This window comes from Helianthus annuus, chromosome 13 (genome assembly GCF_002127325.2).
Source record: "Helianthus annuus cultivar XRQ/B chromosome 13, HanXRQr2.0-SUNRISE, whole genome shotgun sequence".
Lineage (NCBI taxonomy): Eukaryota > Viridiplantae > Streptophyta > Magnoliopsida > Asterales > Asteraceae > Helianthus > Helianthus annuus.
Window position 1 is genome coordinate 91,213,101 of NC_035445.2, and position 18,264 is coordinate 91,231,364.

The 18,264-nt window shown below is 36.2% G+C and overlaps 1 protein-coding gene across 1 annotated transcript; it reads left to right on the forward strand.

The window, feature by feature from the left end:
- The first annotated feature begins 278 nt into the window (after window positions 1–278).
- Window positions 279–12,902, forward strand: LOC110898591 (vacuolar protein sorting-associated protein 41 homolog). Its single transcript, XM_022145393.2, has 19 exons — window positions 279–684; window positions 2,493–2,762; window positions 3,118–3,297; window positions 3,406–3,666; window positions 4,760–4,892; window positions 4,960–5,050; window positions 5,303–5,405; window positions 6,874–6,977; window positions 7,089–7,182; window positions 8,050–8,205; window positions 8,295–8,357; window positions 8,747–8,812; window positions 8,952–9,152; window positions 9,908–9,985; window positions 10,072–10,191; window positions 10,294–10,374; window positions 11,367–11,452; window positions 11,607–11,688; window positions 12,216–12,902. Exons 1-19 carry the CDS (start codon window positions 418–420, stop codon window positions 12,648–12,650), a joined length of 2,871 nt encoding a protein of 956 aa, XP_022001085.1. The 5' UTR covers window positions 279–417; the 3' UTR covers window positions 12,651–12,902.
- Window positions 12,903–18,264: the final 5,362 nt, after the last annotated feature.

Here is an 18,264-nt window from a genome sequence, read left to right on the forward strand (position 1 = left end):
GTTGTCATACGTTTTAACGTAAATTTAGTTCGAAAACGAATCTGGTTCATTATAGTATATATGTTATCATTCCGCGTACGCCGCCGCTGCAACGCGTGACGAGTGAAAAAACCAGTATCAACAATAATCAAGATATTTTTGTTATGACATCATATTTTAATCTTAGATAATATTTATAGAAAAAAATATTAAATTAATAAATAGGAAAAAAATTAAATTAATAAATTGCCGATCCCAACTAAAATGGTTTGTTTATCTATGTCGTCTTCATACTCGAACCCATCCAAACACAAAAGCACCCAAATCCGGTCCAGAAAAGCGTAAACACAATCACCCACCTCACCACACCGCACCAGAGTCAATCAATCAACCTCTCTCTCTCTCATCTCTCTCTCTCTCTCTCTACATCTTCCGGCAATGTCTCCTCGGCCATCAGAGAACGGAACCGAAGGCGACGACGAGCGAGAAGAAGGCGAAGAAGAAGACACCGAAGACGAAACCAACAACAACGAAGAAGAAGATGAAGAGGAAGATGAACCGAGGCTTAAGTACCAGCGAATGGGAGGCACCGTGCCTACGCTGTTATCCAGTGACGCTGCTTCCTGTGTTGCCGTTGCTGAACGCATGATCGCTCTCGGTACTCATGCCGGTTCCGTTCATATTCTCGATTTTTTAGGCAATCAGGTATGGTTATCGTGTTTTGTTTTGGTTAATTTAGGTTTTGTAGGTTTGGATTTTGATTGTGTTGTGTGTTGAATTAGGTTTTTTGATTGATTTGATTTGATTTGATTGGTTGATGTGAGATCTGAAGCTTAATTGTTGTTAGGTTTAGTATTGTTGTGAGTTTGTGAGATTAGTAGGTTGTATACCTGATTGAATTTGGTTGTTTGTTTGGAAGCTTTTAGGAGAATTTGAATTTATTAGTGGGATATTGGAACACTTAACTGTTAAAGGGACACAGTATAGTAATGATCAGAGCACTCATATAGTCCGATACATGAATGTGGATGGTGATGATGATGATGTTAATAGGATTACTGTGCAGCGTATACGTTTAAGTGGTTGACTGTGGACCGAGGTTCATCTATCTTTGACAACTTCGGTTATTTTCATCTTTCTCCTGTAATAATGACAATGATATTCATGTTAGAAATTGAGTTATTGGGACGAAAAGTTACTTGTTTACTTGAAAAATGAAGTAAACGTATAAAGTTTACAGGACAAAATTCAACGCGTTCAACGCAAATGAAAAAAAAAAAAACAATTATGGGACACTTGTTCCCAGCTTTTTGTCCCAGTCTGGAACTGAATTTTAAAATAATGTTTGTTTTTGGTGATAGTAAACTGGAACAATTCGGTCCTTAGCCATCTGCGTGCGCCAACATGTGCAACACATGTTGAATATTCTCTCATTTCTTCCAGTTTGTATTTGAGTGGTACACGCAGATCATGTTTAGTAGGACTGTAGCACAGTACATTCATAGACGAGGTTTATGATGTGTGTGACATTTGGTGACAAGAATTGAGTCATAACTGTCAGTTTTGAATTTGGGCTTGATAGATATTGTACTCTGTATTGAAATCTGCGCACGTAATGATCACCATTTACAGTTGGACTAAAGTAAGCAATTAAACAAAAATAAGAAGCAAAACGTCACCCCGTATAAGAACTAGAAATATATGAGCACTACAGTACAGTAAACTGACCTTGAAACTAAGACTGTAATCGGTATTAGAAAAATGTTCAGATGGTGGAGATATACATTTCTCTGCAGATGTAAGTTCACAGTGCTGTCCTTTCTCATTTGTAAACCACTGTCAAATAGACATCTCATTTCGTATATCAACTAAACTTTGGTAAAGATAAAGCATGTAAACAAGTTGGATGGTGAAGATTAATTACTCTCTATATATGTCTCAAAGTAATTGTTAGTTTTCTGTTTAGTTTTTTTCATAACGTAATTGCCTATGTGGTATACTGGTATGTATAATCTACCATGTGTTTTATTTCACTCTTATTTGCATAAGGTGATGACACTTATTAGCAATGTACTTTTGCAACGAGTCAACAACAACCTTTTGCATAATGACTTCATTGTAGAGCCAAGTATGTAAATTGTTGGAATAATTGAATTTCTAATTATACTCTTTTACATGATGACTTCTCCCGTGAGCGCTCACTCCCCCGCCCTGTGCAACCTAAAAGTCCTATGGAGACTTGAATTTAATTGTTACAACTCAGTCCGGCCAGGCTATATCAAATCTCAAAAGGCCTGTGAGAAAACAGTCAAAAACCATATATCCTCCAAGTTATATTATTGTATTTTTATATAAATTTGTTTGTTTAAGAATGTGAAAAAAACACATCAAATTGTGAGCATCCTAGATATCTATATCTAACATGTAACATCGCTTGTGAGTTCTAATTAATTTTCACATCAATACTATTTTCTTCATATTTGAATCTCTATTATATCTGATGTTCTTGACAGATTAAGGAATTCAGGGCTCATACTGCTGCAGTCAATGATCTTTGCTTTGACTTGGATGGTGAATTCATTGGAAGCTGTTCAGACGACGGGTCTGTAGTTATTATCAGTCTTTTCACAGATGAGAAACTTAAATTTGAGTATCATCGCCCTATGAAGGCTATTGCACTAGATCCAGATTATTCAAGGAAAGCATCTAGAAGATTTGTTGCTGGTGGTCTGGCTGGAAATTTATATTTTAATGTTAAAAAATGGTTAGGCTACCGTGATCAGGTATTTTGCAGTGCATTTTGTCATTTATCGCCGTTTCGAAAAAAAAAAAAATCCATAAAAGCTATAATATATTTGTTTTGTATCTGTAAATAATAATCCCAATACACAAAATAATCCATAAAAGCTATAACATATACTCTTATTAATTTTTAGTGAATATATATAGTTTTATGATCACATTAGTTCTATTAAATAGATGATTAACGGGTCAACCTGACCTAAACTGTTTGACCTATTTTTCTAAAATTGCCCTTTCCGGCCTGAGCCCATTTTGACCCATCATGTGAAAAACAAAATACATCTTTTTACATAGGTTTTGCATTCACTGAAACACAAAATACATCTTTTTGCATAGGTTTTGCATTCCGGAGAAGGTCCAATACATGCAGTGAAATGGAGAACAAGTCTAATCGCATGGGCTAACGATGCTGGAGTGAAAGTTTACGATGCCGCTAACGATCAACGTGTTACATTTATCGAAAGGCCTAGGGGAAGCCCGCGGCCCGAGCTTCTTCTTCCCCACTTAGTTTGGCAAGTAAGCAAAACATTTCTTATTTCATTACATAAGTGATATATAGTAAACTAGTTACTTCATACTTGTAGTTACTGTATTCAAACATGTTGTATGATATTCACTATTCAGGATGATGCCCTTCTTGTTATTGGTTGGGGAACAGCTATAAAAATTGCGTCGATAAAAACTAATCAAGCGAGGGGGGTAAACGGGTCATATCGGCAAATTACAACCTCCAATATGAACCAAGTTGATATTGTGGCGTCTTTTCAAACCAGTTATTTCATATCGGGAGTTGCTCCCTTTGGTGACTCGTTAGTTGTTTTAGCTTATATACCTGGTGAAGAAGATGGAGAGAAGGAATTTAGTAGCAGTGTTCCATCACGGCAGGTAACTTTTTTTTGTCATGCTGTAATGATTTCTAGCCTGATTCGTAATCTTTAGGTGGCTTTTGGGTCGCAGTCAGGGATTACTATGGACATTGGTTTGATAGTTGGATGACTGATGTTTAGTTTGTCATAATTTTTGGCCATTGATAGGCCTGTAAACGAACCGAACGTTCATAAACTTGTTTGGTGGCAAGTTCATTTATGTTTGTTTATTTAATAAACGAACATCAACATGAACACGATTTTTTGTTTATTTAATTAAACGAATGAACATGAACACACGTTTTGTTTGTTCATTTATGTTCGTGAACGTCCGTTTACGTTCGTTCGTTTATTTTCATTTGTTTCATTTTAAATACATAAGTAGTTATATTTATCTTAATATTAAACATAAAAGGAACTTTCTAACTGCTTAATATAACTAATTGGTAATTGGGCTTTCTCCTAATAAAAATGGGTTTTCCGATGGAATTTATCGTAAATAATCACTAATTTATTTATATTAAAAGTTACTTTATGTTTAGTAAATTATGTTCATTTGCGTTGTTTATTGTTTGTTAAATCATGTTTGTTTAAGTTTGTTTACGTTTGCTGTTCGTTTAGGTTTTAAACTAACACTAACATGCCCTTTTTCTTAATAAACGGACATGAACAAAAAATGTGCTTGATTATATGTTCGTGTTTGGTTAAAGTTAAATTAAATGAGGTGTTCGTTACCTAAACGAACACTAACATGCCCATTTTCTTAATAAATGAACATGAACAAAAAAATGTGCTCAATTATATGTTCGTGTTTGGTTAAAGTTAAATGAGGTGTCCGTTCGGTTCATTTACAGGCCTAGCTGTTGACCTTCTGTTCTACCATGTACTTGGTCAAGAAATTTCTGGAATCCGTCATGATATCAGATAATAAATATTAATACATGAACGTAAAAACATTTAGTAGTGTGTTAATATGGGCTTGGTATTTATCATCATATATGTATCATGTATGTATGTTCCGTTAAATTTACTGCACTGGTAAATATAGTCCATTCTTGGTGGCTTTCTGTCCTCTGATATGCATCTAATATGTATGGATATACATTAAGCAGGGAAATGCACAAAGACCAGAAGTGCATGTAGTGACATGGAACAATGACGAGTTGGCGACAGATGCATTACCTGTGCTTGGATTTGAGCATTACAAGGCGAAAGATTACTCTCTTGCTCATGTACCTTTTACAGGTACCTGCTCATGCTCGTTTCTAGTTATTTTCATATAGCACAAGATGCTTACAAATTTTGAATGTAGGTAGCAGCTATGCAGGGGGTCAATGGGCAGCTGGTGACGAACCGTTATACTACGTTGTGTCCCCAAAAGATGTGGTTATTGCAAAACCTAGGTAAGTAACAGTTGAACTACCGGAAAGAGCTTCACATATGTACAAAAGGAAAAATGTTCTCTATTTTTTTATCATGCACCAGTGGTGTCGATTTCGACCCATTTACTTATGAGTGAGTGGTGAGTTCATTTGGGCCGTGTTTTATCTTAAAGGGGTTAACAAGAACAAGAACAAGTAATTAGTAACCCATTAACTATCTATAAAATAATTTTAAATAAACATGTAAAATGATAATATGCTTCTGATTGACAGGGATGCAGAAGATCATATTAATTGGCTTCTTCAACACGGATGGCACGAGAAAGCTTTAGCAGCCGTTGAAGCTGGACAAGGCCGTAGTGAGCTCCTTGATGAGGTATTCTCTTTAACTTCTTTCAACTTTAATTCTTAGCTGAGTAAAATGCCATTTTCGTCCCTGAAATTTGTCCAGTTTTGCGACTTTCGTCCAAAGGTTTGTGTTTTTTGCATCTGGATCCAAAAGGTTTGAAATCTTGCCATTTTCATGATTTCATCTGACTCGTTAACTCCATCCATTATTCTGCGTTAAGTCAGGGGTATTAACGTCTGTTTAGATATTTTTATTAAACTAAAAACACTATAAGAAATAAAGTCAACAGAGGTGTTATTTCTTAGACCATCCTCAATAGGTCATTTTTTTGGGTTGTTTTTTGCCATTTGTCCACCTTACCCATTCTTTATTATTGTGGGATGCATATTTGGGTGGCATATTTGGATGGCATATTTGTTGAAGAATGGGTATAAACGAGCATGTTGTCAAGAGGTGGTGGGCCAAAGGGTGGGGGGTTGGGTGGTAAATTAAAATTAAATGTAAAAGGTGGTGATGATGTGGCAATGTTTTTATGTGTTTTTGTGTTTTCTTATTGGGTGGGTTTTTGATGTTTTTGAAGGGTGGGTGTTTTTCTGATGTGGCAGCTGACTGGACATGTTTTTAGGTGTTTTTAGTGGGTCTTATTGTGGATGCTCTTATAGTGTTTTTAGTTTAATAAAAAATGTCTAAAAAGATGTTAATACCCCTGACTTAACGGAGAAAAATGGACGGAGTTAACGAGTCGGATGAACTCATGAAAGTGGCAAGATTTCAAACTTTCTGGATCCAAATGCGGAAAAACAAACCTTTGGATGAAAGTAGCAAAACTGGCCAAACCACAGGGACGAAAATGACATTTTACTCTTCTTAGTTTGAAGGCTAAAGAAACTGCCTAGTCAGCACCTAGTGGCTAGTGTAAGTGTGTAACAAAGAAATTGTGTAACAGCTATGGAGAGAACTAGGGTAGGGTTCATGCGAGAACTAGCTTTAAGGAGAGAACCACGAGAACTAATGTGAACACAAACAAAATAAACCCAAAACAAACAATGAACCCTCCACCCCACCACCACCCAAAACAGAATTATTAATAAAAAGTTGCGTTTTTAATGGAAAAAATAATAAAAAAAGAATTTGTGTGTTTTTTAAGCTTTTTAAGATAGTTTTGGTTGTGTTCACAAGTGGTTCTCATGGTTCTCGCGATAAAAGGTGGTTCCTAAATGATCCTCACCCTATATATATATATATAAAAGTGTAAAATACAATATTCCGTACGAGATGAAATTACGCATGTTATGTTGAAAAACAAATAATCACGCATGTTGAAACATGCGTGATTATTTGTTTTTCAACATGCGTGATTAGGGTTTTGAGTTTTATAATGTACGTAATTTCATCTCGTATGTTAAGGAATGTTGTACGTTAACCTCCCCCTATATATATATATTGCACATAGAGTTTATATCTAACCAATAACCGTAACTTGTGAAAAATTTAGGTGGGGTCAAGATATCTGGATCATTTGATTGTAGAAAGGAAGTATGCTGAAGCAGCTTCTTTATGTCCCAAAGTTCTGCGAGGTTCTGCAGCAGCATGGGAGAGGTAAGACATTCTCTTTAAATTAGATCACAAATTGATATGTTTATTTTAATATATTTTCAGCAAGTGAAGCTATGAAAAAGAAAAAAAATTACAATGTTTTGACTCTCGCAGATGGGTTTTCCACTTTGCTCATCTCCGTCAGCTTCCTGTGCTGGTTCCGTACATCCCAACTGAAAACCCAGTACTACGTGATACCGCTTATGAGGTACGAGATTATAGCGGGTTGAGTTGAAAACTTGAAATGTGTCAAAATGGGCTGTCCAAGTTACTAGTTTAGTTAGTCCACTTTTAAGAATGGATAATAATTATTTACTAATTTCCCTTTTTACCTTAGTTATCTTTATAAAAAATATTTGAGTAAAATGCCATTTGAGGTTTTGCTAGTTTTGCGACTTTCGTTCAAAGGTTTGTTTCTCCGCATCTGGATCCAAAAGTATTGAAATCTTGCCATTTTCATCCGGCTCGTTAACTCCATTCATTTTTCTACGGTAAGTCGGGTATTTCCGTCTTTTTTGTTAGCTTAAAGGGCAATTCTATCGTTTTCACACATCTCCAGCGAGTTTACATAAAGTGAAAATGACCGAATTCCCTTTTAAGTTAACAAAAAAGACGGAAATATCCCTGACTTAGCGAAGAAAAACGGATAGAGTTAATATCCAGATGAAAATGGCAAAATTTCAAACCTTTTGGATCCAGATGCGGAAAACAAACCTTTGGACAAAGGTCGTAAAACTGGCCAAACCTCAGGGACGAAAATGGCATTTTACTCTAAATATTGCAAGCCAGTGGTATCCTAAATGCATCTGGGGTAAAATTGTCATTCTATCAGCTAATAATTGATGTTTAAAGTGCACATTTCTTGGGTCAAAATTTTAGTTCGCATGTGGACATTAATTTTGGGACTTGGAGTATTTTCTTTTAATCAGACCCACTTGACCAGTTCGAGATAAAACACAACCCTAATCAACGTTTTCACAAGTAAATGGGCCAAAAAGGATACCATAATGTATAAACGTTACAAACGTCATATCAACTGATTACCTTGATGGATTTATCCGCTTGAAAAACGCAGGTTGCTCTTGTGGCTCTGGCGACAATTCCGTCTTCCCACAAGGATCTTTTAACTGCCGTTAAATCTTGGCCACCTGCAATATACTCTGCGTTACCCGTCATTGCAGCCATAGAGCCCCAGCTTAACACGTCATCCATGAGTGATGAACTCAAAGAGGTAAGAGCAAATATTATTTGTTACCATGCGTGCACATTTGAACTATACAATATAAGCATACTCAATCTCTTCGGTTTTTTGCATGTCAGGCACTGGCAGTGTTATATGAAATTGATGGGCAATATGATAAAGCTTTTGCACTTTATGCTGATGTAAGACCTCACTTATATACCGGTTCTGGTTGAGACGATTCATTTTCTTATTTTTGTCAAAACCACGACGGGTTGGGTTTCCAACGAACTCTTTTTTCATATAAATTATATTAAAGCAGGTTAATTATGATTACAAAAACTATATTATCACAAATTATAGAAAGAATCTATTACTTGAATACAAGGATTTAGGAGGTTTTATAAATTTAAAGTAGACTAATAGGCGACTTTCGGTCCCATTTGATATATAAAACATAACCTAAAATCGACCCATGCATAAGGAAACAGGTCAAAATGACCACCTCTAATTTTGAACAGTTGCATCATATGGAATAGGGTTTTGTGAAGGTCTTTCTTTATGATTACTCATTTACTCCCTTTTTTTTCAGCTTATGAAACCAGATATCTTTGAGTTTATTGAGAAGAATAACTTGCATGATGCCGTTCGTGAAAAGGTGTGAGAAAATGTCATGTGATTTATTTTATATTGAAGTATCAAATGCCCTTTTTTGTAATTTCTGAAATTGACACATCATGTTCTTCATCGATTTGTGCGATCATCTGACCTGTGAATCTTTCATATATTATTTACAGGTTGTCCAGCTAATGCAGATCGATCATAAGCGTGCAGTTTCACTGTTAATCCAGTACCGGGACGTAATTACCCCTGCTGAAGTTGTTTCTCAACTTCTGGCTTCAAAAAAGCAATGCGATTCCCGATATTTTCTCTACGAGTATTTGCATTCACTGTTTGAAGTAAATCCGCATGCTGGCAGAGATTTTCATGACATGCAGGTGTGTTAACATTCAGATCAACCAATTTTTTATCTTAGTTGTTTCTTAGTATAAATTATTACTGTTAGATAAAGTGAGGCCTGTAAATGAACTGAACGAACACGAACAGAGGCATGTTCATGTTTGTTCATATAACTTTAACCGAACACGAACACGAACATATAATTGAACACAACAAACTTAAACGAACATAATTTAACAAACAATAAACAACACAAATGAATATAAATTGAAGAAACATAAATGAACATAATTTGCTAAACATAAATGAACATAATTTGCTAAACATAAATGAACATAAAGTAATTTTTAATATAACTTAATGATTAATTGCGATAAATTCCATTGGAAAACCCATTTTTATTACTAGAAAGCCCAATTACTAATCAATTATATTAAGCGGTTACAAAGTTCATTTTATGTTTAATATTTATATAAATATTAACTACTTATGTATTTAAAATGAAACGAACATAAACATAAACAAATGTAAATAAACGAGAACACAAATGAACGAACATAAACGGACGCTCACAAACATAAATGAACAAACAAAACGTGTGTTCATGTTCGTTCGTTTAATCAAATGAACAAAAAATTGTGTTCATGTCCGTTCGTTTATTAAATAAACGAAACTTTCCGCCGAACAAATTTACAAAGAGTTCTTGAACGTTCGGTTCATTTACAGGCCTAGATAAAGTTTCTTTTAAATGCATGATCATACTACCAGAATTAATGATAATTTTTTACTTCAGGTCGAGCTTTACGCAGAATACGATAAAAAAATGCTACTTCCGTTTCTGCGTAGCAGTCAACATTATATGCTTGAAAAGGTTTGCTAAATTAACAACTGCAAATTTCTACATTCTATGTTTTATTTTCCGATGCTATCATGATGTTTCCAAAACGTGTTTTTTAGGCCTATGAAGTTTGCGTTAATAAAAATTTACTAAGTGAGCAAGTTTTCATTCTTGGAAGAATGGGAAACACAAAGCAAGCCCTTGCTGTTATTATCGACAAACAAGGGGATATCAAAGAGGTTCTTGACATTTTTTTTTTCTTTTTTAAGTTTCAAGTTTTCAACCGTGCCTTAAAAAGTGATATAACAATATAACGTAAGTACGTAACCTTTCTTTTACAGGCTGTAGAGTTTGTTAGCATGCAGCATGATGACGACCTGTGGGAAGAACTTATTAGACAATGTATTAATAAACCTGAAATGGTATATACCATACTTCTTCCTTTCACTATCCAAGCTTCCTTACGTATTATTAAAGCTTAAAACCTTCTAAATTGTTTTATTTTAAAAGAGTGAATTTCAAGGATTGTCCTTTATCTTTATACCAATATTCAGGCGCTGTCCTTTATTATCAAAATTTACGTGTTTTGTCCTTTATGTTTTCATATCATACACGTTTTGTCCTTTAGGCCTAACCCAGTTAGTTTTTTCAGTTAAATTTGGTAATGTGCTTTACACATGAGGGCATTTTTGTCAATTCAAAGGTTGCAGAAGCTTTGAGTTGTAAATCTGACGTTCAACTTACCTTTGAATTGACAAAAATGCCTTCATGTGCAAAGCACATGACCAAATTTAACTGAAAAAACTAACTGGGTTAGGCCTAAAGGACAAAACGTGTATGATATGAGAACATAAAGGACAAAACTCGTCAATTTTGAACATAAAGGACAGCGCCTTAAAATAGGTATAAAGATAAAGGACAATCCTTGAAATTCACTCATTTTAAAAAGAGTAAAATGCCATTTTCGTCCATGAGGTTTGGCCAATTTTGCTACTTCCGTCCAAAGGTTTGCAATCTTCATCCAACTCGTTAACTCCATCCATTTTCTCCGTTAAGTTTGGTATTTAGCATAATGTACAAGAATTCAAAACCCTTTAAGTTAAAAAAAAGGACGTAAATACCCCTGACTTAGCGGAGAAAAATGGATGGAGTTAACGAGCTGGATGAAAATTGCAAGATTTCAAACCTTTTGGATCCAGATGCAGAAAAACAAACCTTTGGACGAAAGTCGCAAAACTGGCCAAACTTTAGGGATGAAATTGGCGTTTTACATTTTTAAAAAATGGATTTATTCTTGAAAAGATGTTGTAGTTGTTACCATACTTCACAAACTACTTATATACAAAAAAAGGTTAAAAATTAGGAAAATAAGTGTTTCTGACCTCTGATATAATCATGTTTCTTTGCTCGTCAGGTTGGTGTTTTGTTAGAGCATACTGTTGGCAATCTTGACCCCCTTTATATCGTCAACATTGTACCAAATGGTTTGGAAATCCCTCGGTTCGTATTAATTATTTCTTGCTTTGATATTATATTTTTTTGTCTGATGCAATTTTATTTTTAATCCTTATGATAGTCAAAGTCAAACTTTCATGGTTTTTGGCATCTTGGTATCTTTATATATGATGAAAAGAATTTGATCCAATAATTTCAGGCTGAGGGACCGTTTAGTTAAGATTATCACAGATTACAGAACGGAAACTTCTCTGAGACACGGTTGTAATGATATACTTAAGGTATTTAAAATTTTCCGATTATTATTGAAATAATATTGTTTTGAGTTAATTACGTTTTTTGCTCTTGTGGTTTGTTGAAAATAGCCATTACAGTCCATTAGTTTAAAAATTGCCAAAACAGTAGCACTACTTTCACTTTTGTAACAATTACAATCCACCTTCACTAACCCCATCCAATTATTCTGTTAGTTTATTCGAAATGACCGGAATCACCTTCACTAACCCCATCCAATTATTCTGTTAGTTTATTCGAAAGTCATTTCAATTAAACTAACAGAATAATTGGATGGGGTTAGTGAGGGTGGATTGTAATTGTTACAAAAGTGAAAGTACTGGTACTCTTTTGGCAATTTTTAAACTAATGGACTGTAATGGTTATTTTCAACAAACCACAGAGACGAAAAACGCAATTAACTCTATTGTTTTTGTTACCATGCGTAACGTGATATGTATTTAATATTAATTGACTCGTTACCCAACCCGCCAACTTTACAACCATTAATAATATGTTAACGTGATATCGGCAGGCGGATATCGTCAACCTTTTAGTAAAATATTACAAAGAAGCAAGACGAGCAATATACCTCAGCAATGAAGAACAAGAATCACGTTCCAACATGAACAACGAAGGGAGTAATCCAATGGAGCGAGCCCCGGTCCTAAAATCCATGGACGCCAAATCGAAAACCCGAGCAGGTGGAAGATGTTGCATCTGTTTCGACTCCTTATCCATACAGGGTGCATCGATGATCGTCTTCTTTTGTTGTCATGCGTATCACTTGCATTGTTTAACGGATTCCACGAATAATATTACTACCCAAAAAGGGACAGGAGTCACGTCTAGTAACTCTTACGCTAATGGTGATTATATAGAGGATGAAGACGATGAAAATGACCAAGATACCCCTTCGGGTGGCTCTCGGATGCGATGTGTCCTGTGCACCACTGCTGCTGGTGGTTGATTTGTGCATGTGTGTGTTTATTTTTTTATTTATGATTCGGGTTTTACTTGTATATTATGTATTGGTGTTATTTAATGGTGGTCGAGTGTAATTGGTGAGAAAATGAGGCTTTTTGTTGTTTAATTTGAGAGATGGACTCGCGAGAAGCTGCGGATGTGTTTATGGACGCAATGCTAAGTTATTATTCTTGAGTCATCTACAGGTAAAGCAAATCAAACAAGAAAAAAAAAATCATGTTTCTTTGCAACTAAACTAAACTTGTCTTGTTTTTGTTATTCTTTTGTTGTAAGAATTTATTCCTGTATAAGTGGTTTTCAGCAGGGATGATCATGGATCGGTTAAGTATGGTTGTGAGGTATGTTTTCTAATAGACTACGACTTAGAGAATTGTAAAGATATTATGTCTATTGTGAATATCTCTTCCTATAATAGAGGAGAGCCCTTTGTCTTATATAGATTATTGAATTAATGAGAATCAAGGAAGTTTACCATTCTAAACTTACGAATCCATCTTCCCCACTCCTATGATTTCCTAATGAACCAGCTCCATCCTACTTATTGGAATCGTATACAATCCCCTTCTTTTATCACCAGCCCTTCTCGTGGCTCACAAAGCACTCCCCCCCCCCCCCTCCAACAGCCCATCTCGAGGCCCACCGAGCCCGACACCCCCTCACCCCACCAATAGCTCCTCAAACGATCAGCCCGACCACCCTTCAACTCAGCCCAATCCCTCCTCCGGCAATAATTTTTCCAGCCCACTCCTTCCCCAAACTGAACCACTATCATCCGACTCAACCCCCAACCAAACTGATTTTTCATCTAACCCACTTATTCTTCGCACGTACTCCAGACGTCCTCGTACGTCCTCTATACCTCAGCCTTCCCCACCCCCACTCGTACCGTTCGCACACGCTTCGTGGATGGGATATCCAAACCGAAACAACTCTTTAATCTACACGCTAAGCTAATTACCCCCATCTCGAAAACTCCCAAAGCTGCCTTGTCCTCTACGGAATGGTACAATGCCATGACTACTGAATTCAATGCCCGTATTAAAAACAGGACGTGGGAATTAGTCCCTCGTACGCCAGACATGCATGTTATACGTAGCATGTGGTTATTTCGCCATAAATTTAGGTCCGATGGCACTTTGGAACGATATAAAGCTCGTTTGGTATGTGATGGCAGCACTCAACAGGTTAGTATTGATTGTGGTGAAACTTTTAGTCCAGTTGTAAAACCAGCCACCATCAGGACCGTTTTGACACTAGCTCTATCTCAGTCTTGGCCTATTCATCAACTGGACGTCACAAATGCGTTTTTGCATGGAAATCTGAGTGAAACAGTATACATGTATCAACCCATGGGGTTTCGTCATCCTCATCATCCGGATCATGTATGCTTGCTAAAGAAATCCTTATATGGTTTGAAACAGGCCCCCCGGGCCTGGTACCAGCGGTTTACTGATTTTGTCTTGAACATTGGTTTTCAACAAAGCAAATGTGACAATTCTTTATTTATTTATCATCATGGACGTGACATTGCCTATCTGCTCATTTATGTTGATGATATAATTCTAACCATGTCACATGATGCATTACGGGTTATGCTCATGCAGAGATTAGCTGGTGAGTTTGATATGAAAGATCTTGGTCCGTTAAGTCATTTTCTAGGCATTACTGTGACTCGTCAGAAAAACTGCATGTTTCTATCCCAACAGAGCTATGCTATGGATATCATTGACCGGGCTGGTATGCACTCATGTAAACCAGTTGCTACACCAGATGACACAAACTCTAAATTAAGTGCCAACTCGAGTCCCATTTTTGATGACCCTACACGCTACCGTCGTCTTGCTGGGGCTCTACAGTATCTCACATTCACTAGACCTGACATAAGCTATGCAGTCCAGCACGTTTGTATGCACATGCACTCCCCGCGTATTGATCACTGGAATGCATTGAAACGCATTATTCGCTATCTTCAGGGCACGTCCTCTTATGGTCTTACGCTTGGACCATTTACAGATCTCTCCCTCCGTGCCTACACTGATGCAGATTGGGCCGGTTGCCCCGACACCCGTCGTTCGACATCTGGTTACTGCATATATCTGGGCTCCAATCTTTTGTCCTGGTCATCGAAACGTCAGGCAGTTGTTTCTAGATCCAGTGCAGAGGCCGAGTACAGGGGCGTTGCGAATGTAGTTGTTGAGCTATGCTGGTTACGAAACCTTCTATTCGAGTTACATCGTCCATTACCAAAAGCTAGCATTGTCTATTGTGATAATATCAGTGCCGTGTATCTCTCTGGTAATCCGGTTCAACATCAACGTACCAAACACATTGAATTGGACATTCATTTTGTTCGTGATTTGGTACAACGTGGTACTGTTCGTGTTCTTCACATCCCTTCGCGCTACCAGATAGCAGATATCTTCACCAAAGGTCTCCCTCGAGTTCTGTTTGATGATTTCAGATCCAGTCTCAGCATTCGGTCTTCTCTCGCTTCGACTGCGGGGGTGTAATAGACTACGACTTAGAGAATTGTAAAGATATTATGTTTATTGTGAATATCTCTTCCTATAATAGAGGAGAGCCCCTTGTATTATATATAGAGATTATTGAATTAATGAGAATCAAGGAAGTTTACCATTCTATCATTTTCCTTTCAGATTTTCGTAACAGATCGGTTTCTATTACAAATGATATGGTCTTTTTAGTTACCGAGAAGATGTTCAGTTACTGTTTTTTTGGGGTCAACTTCATTTCAGATTTTCAGTTAATAAGGGTGTACGGGGTGTTCGCGGGGAGTGGTTGCGGTGAGCCTTGTCCCCGATCGGGAACACCGCCGCCATCAACGCGGGGACCCGAATCGGGGGATGAGAACGGTGTGGACTCACCGCTGGCTTTGCACGAGAATTGAGGAACGGCTATATGTGCAACGGTCGGATTTTAATAAAAAAAAAAAAAAAAATTCACTTTTCTAAAACATATATAAATAACCATCTCATTCACTCCATTTTTTTACACTCAAACCATATTATTCTCACACATTTTTTATACTCTCCAACCACACCCACTTCACTTTTTATTTTTTATACTCTCAAACCACACCCCCTTCACACCGAGCAATGGAGAACCAACCCCGCGAGGCCAAGAAAAAAACTAAGGGACGGGGCTCGCAACCGTCTCGTGGTGGTTCGAGCGGTGCAAGTGCTCAACCACAACCCCCTTTCAGATACACTTCACAACCACCGTTTTTTTTCCAACAACCTTCACACCCCCGGTCGGATTTTAATAAAAAAAAAAAACCGAACTCACCTAAGAGGGGAGTGCCGCCATCAAAAAGGGGTGTTAGGGGAGTATTAGAGGGGAGTTGACGTGGCACTAGTTGGTTGGTTGGGCGTAAGAGAGGGGACTCACCTCTTAGGTGAGCACCAGGGGCGGACCCAAGCCCACTTTAAGGTGGGCGGGCGCACCCCCGGGGAAAAAAAAATTTAGTGTTAAATTCTGTCGAAAATCCCATCCGCACCCCTTGGAATTTTTCGTCCGCACCCCTTGGAATTTTTCGACCGCACCCTTGAAATTTTCCGTCCGCACCCCTTAGGTAAAAAGTGTTATCAATTTATATTTTAATTTTTTTAGTAAACTCTTATTAAAAAAATACTACCTAAATTATATAACTTTTAATACCTAACTAACTAAACCCAAATACCCATACATTTACCCACTTATAAATCCTAACTAGATAGCCCACTAAGTCTTAGCCATTAACTAAACCCAACAATATTTCAAACTATAATAAAATAATTAAAGCCCCAAACCTTTAGAAATTCTCTCCCGCTCTCTTCCTCTCTTGTGTCCCTGCACTGCCAACGAACAACATCACCCAGCGACAACAGTCCAGCAGCTGGCGACCACTGTAATCAGCCACCATACCACCGTCGTTTGACACCAAATCTAACAGGAATCCGAACACGGGTAAGTTTCTTTGTTATTTTGATGATTTTGGTTGATATTATAGGAGAAAAAAAGGTAATAAAGTTGTTAAATATGTTTGAAATTTTGTGTGTTTTGACGTTGTTTATGGTTGTTTAGATAATTTTTAGGGTGATTATGTTGTTTATATATTTTTAGGGTGATTACAACTAACGTTATGATTTCTAAGCTTGAATAGTTGAAAATTAAAACTGAAACATTATGTTATGGAGCGATGAACTTATGTTATATAGAGAAATTGTTTAAAAAATTAGTTTTAAATGATGTTTTGGATAGATTTCAAAAAATGAAAACCCTTAGGGCATCGACGTTTTAATTATGTTTGTAACAAAGTTTACATGTTTTTGATTATTATATAAATTTATTTTGATGTTCGTTTGTTTTACATGACCCGACCCGACCTGACCCGATACGAACCGATTTTTTTACTCGTATACCTAGGGGCCAAAATTTTTAAAATTGTTCCGCACCTCCATGGAAAAATTCCTGGGTCCGCCACTGGTGAGCACCCCTTACACCCTAAATCTAGTCAGTTTTTAGGTAAGAATATATAAACAATACAGAAGAGTAGACAAGTGATTTACTATTTATAAAGAAGTGTACATTTGTAATATTTGTTTTATATTGTAAATCTATTATCATTACTGAATTATAAAGTTTGGTTATAAAAAGCTATAAACGAACCATTGTCTGTTTTGATTGGAATTTTCTTTTGGTTATGCTCAAGTTATTCTGTTTTTTTGTTTTAAATGTTTGTTGCTCAGCTATTATATATAAACTTAACGTACTAAACATACAAACTGAAGGAAAAAATAAAAAAACACGGTGTCATTTTTGTAATTATGAGTAACTATCAAAATTACTCTTGTAGAGTAATTTTGATTTTTTGTAGAGTAATTTTGATCTTTTGTAGAGTAATTTTGTAAAATTACTATGTATCAAAATTACTTTTACAAGTGAATCAAAAGTACCCTGCAAGTTTTTCAAAAAAGTGTAGAGTAATTTTGATAATTACCCTACAAGACCAAAATTACTCTACAGTTTTTTTTTTTTTTTTTTTTTTTTGGGGGGGGGGGGGGGGTTAGTGTAATTTTGATAATTACCATACAAGAACAAAATTACTCTACAGGACCATTTTACAAAATTACTCAACGAAAGATCAAAATTACTCTACAGGTACATTTGTAGAGTAACTTTGATAGTTACTGATAGTTACAAAAATACCACCGCCTACTTTTTCCTTTTCATACAATTCGTATGTTTTATACGTTAAGTTTATTTTTACAATAACTTTCCCCATAATTTATTAAACAACAAACACATGAAGATTTTTTCTTAAAAAAGAATGAAACCCTCAAATATTTAACCTCTGTTTTTAGTCATTGTTTTTTTAGTTTACGATGGAAAATTATTTTCAGTTCTCCTTTTTAAAAATATTGAAGTCATAATCGAACTAAGAAATCGTTATATACTATGTTTATGTTGTTTCAAGTTCGCTTTGCCAATAACGAATCATTAAAAAATAAGCGAACGTCAAATGTTACAACTCCCAAACACAACAAGAAAAACAACTATAAATCCTAAACAACTATTCTATTGACACCAAAACATAT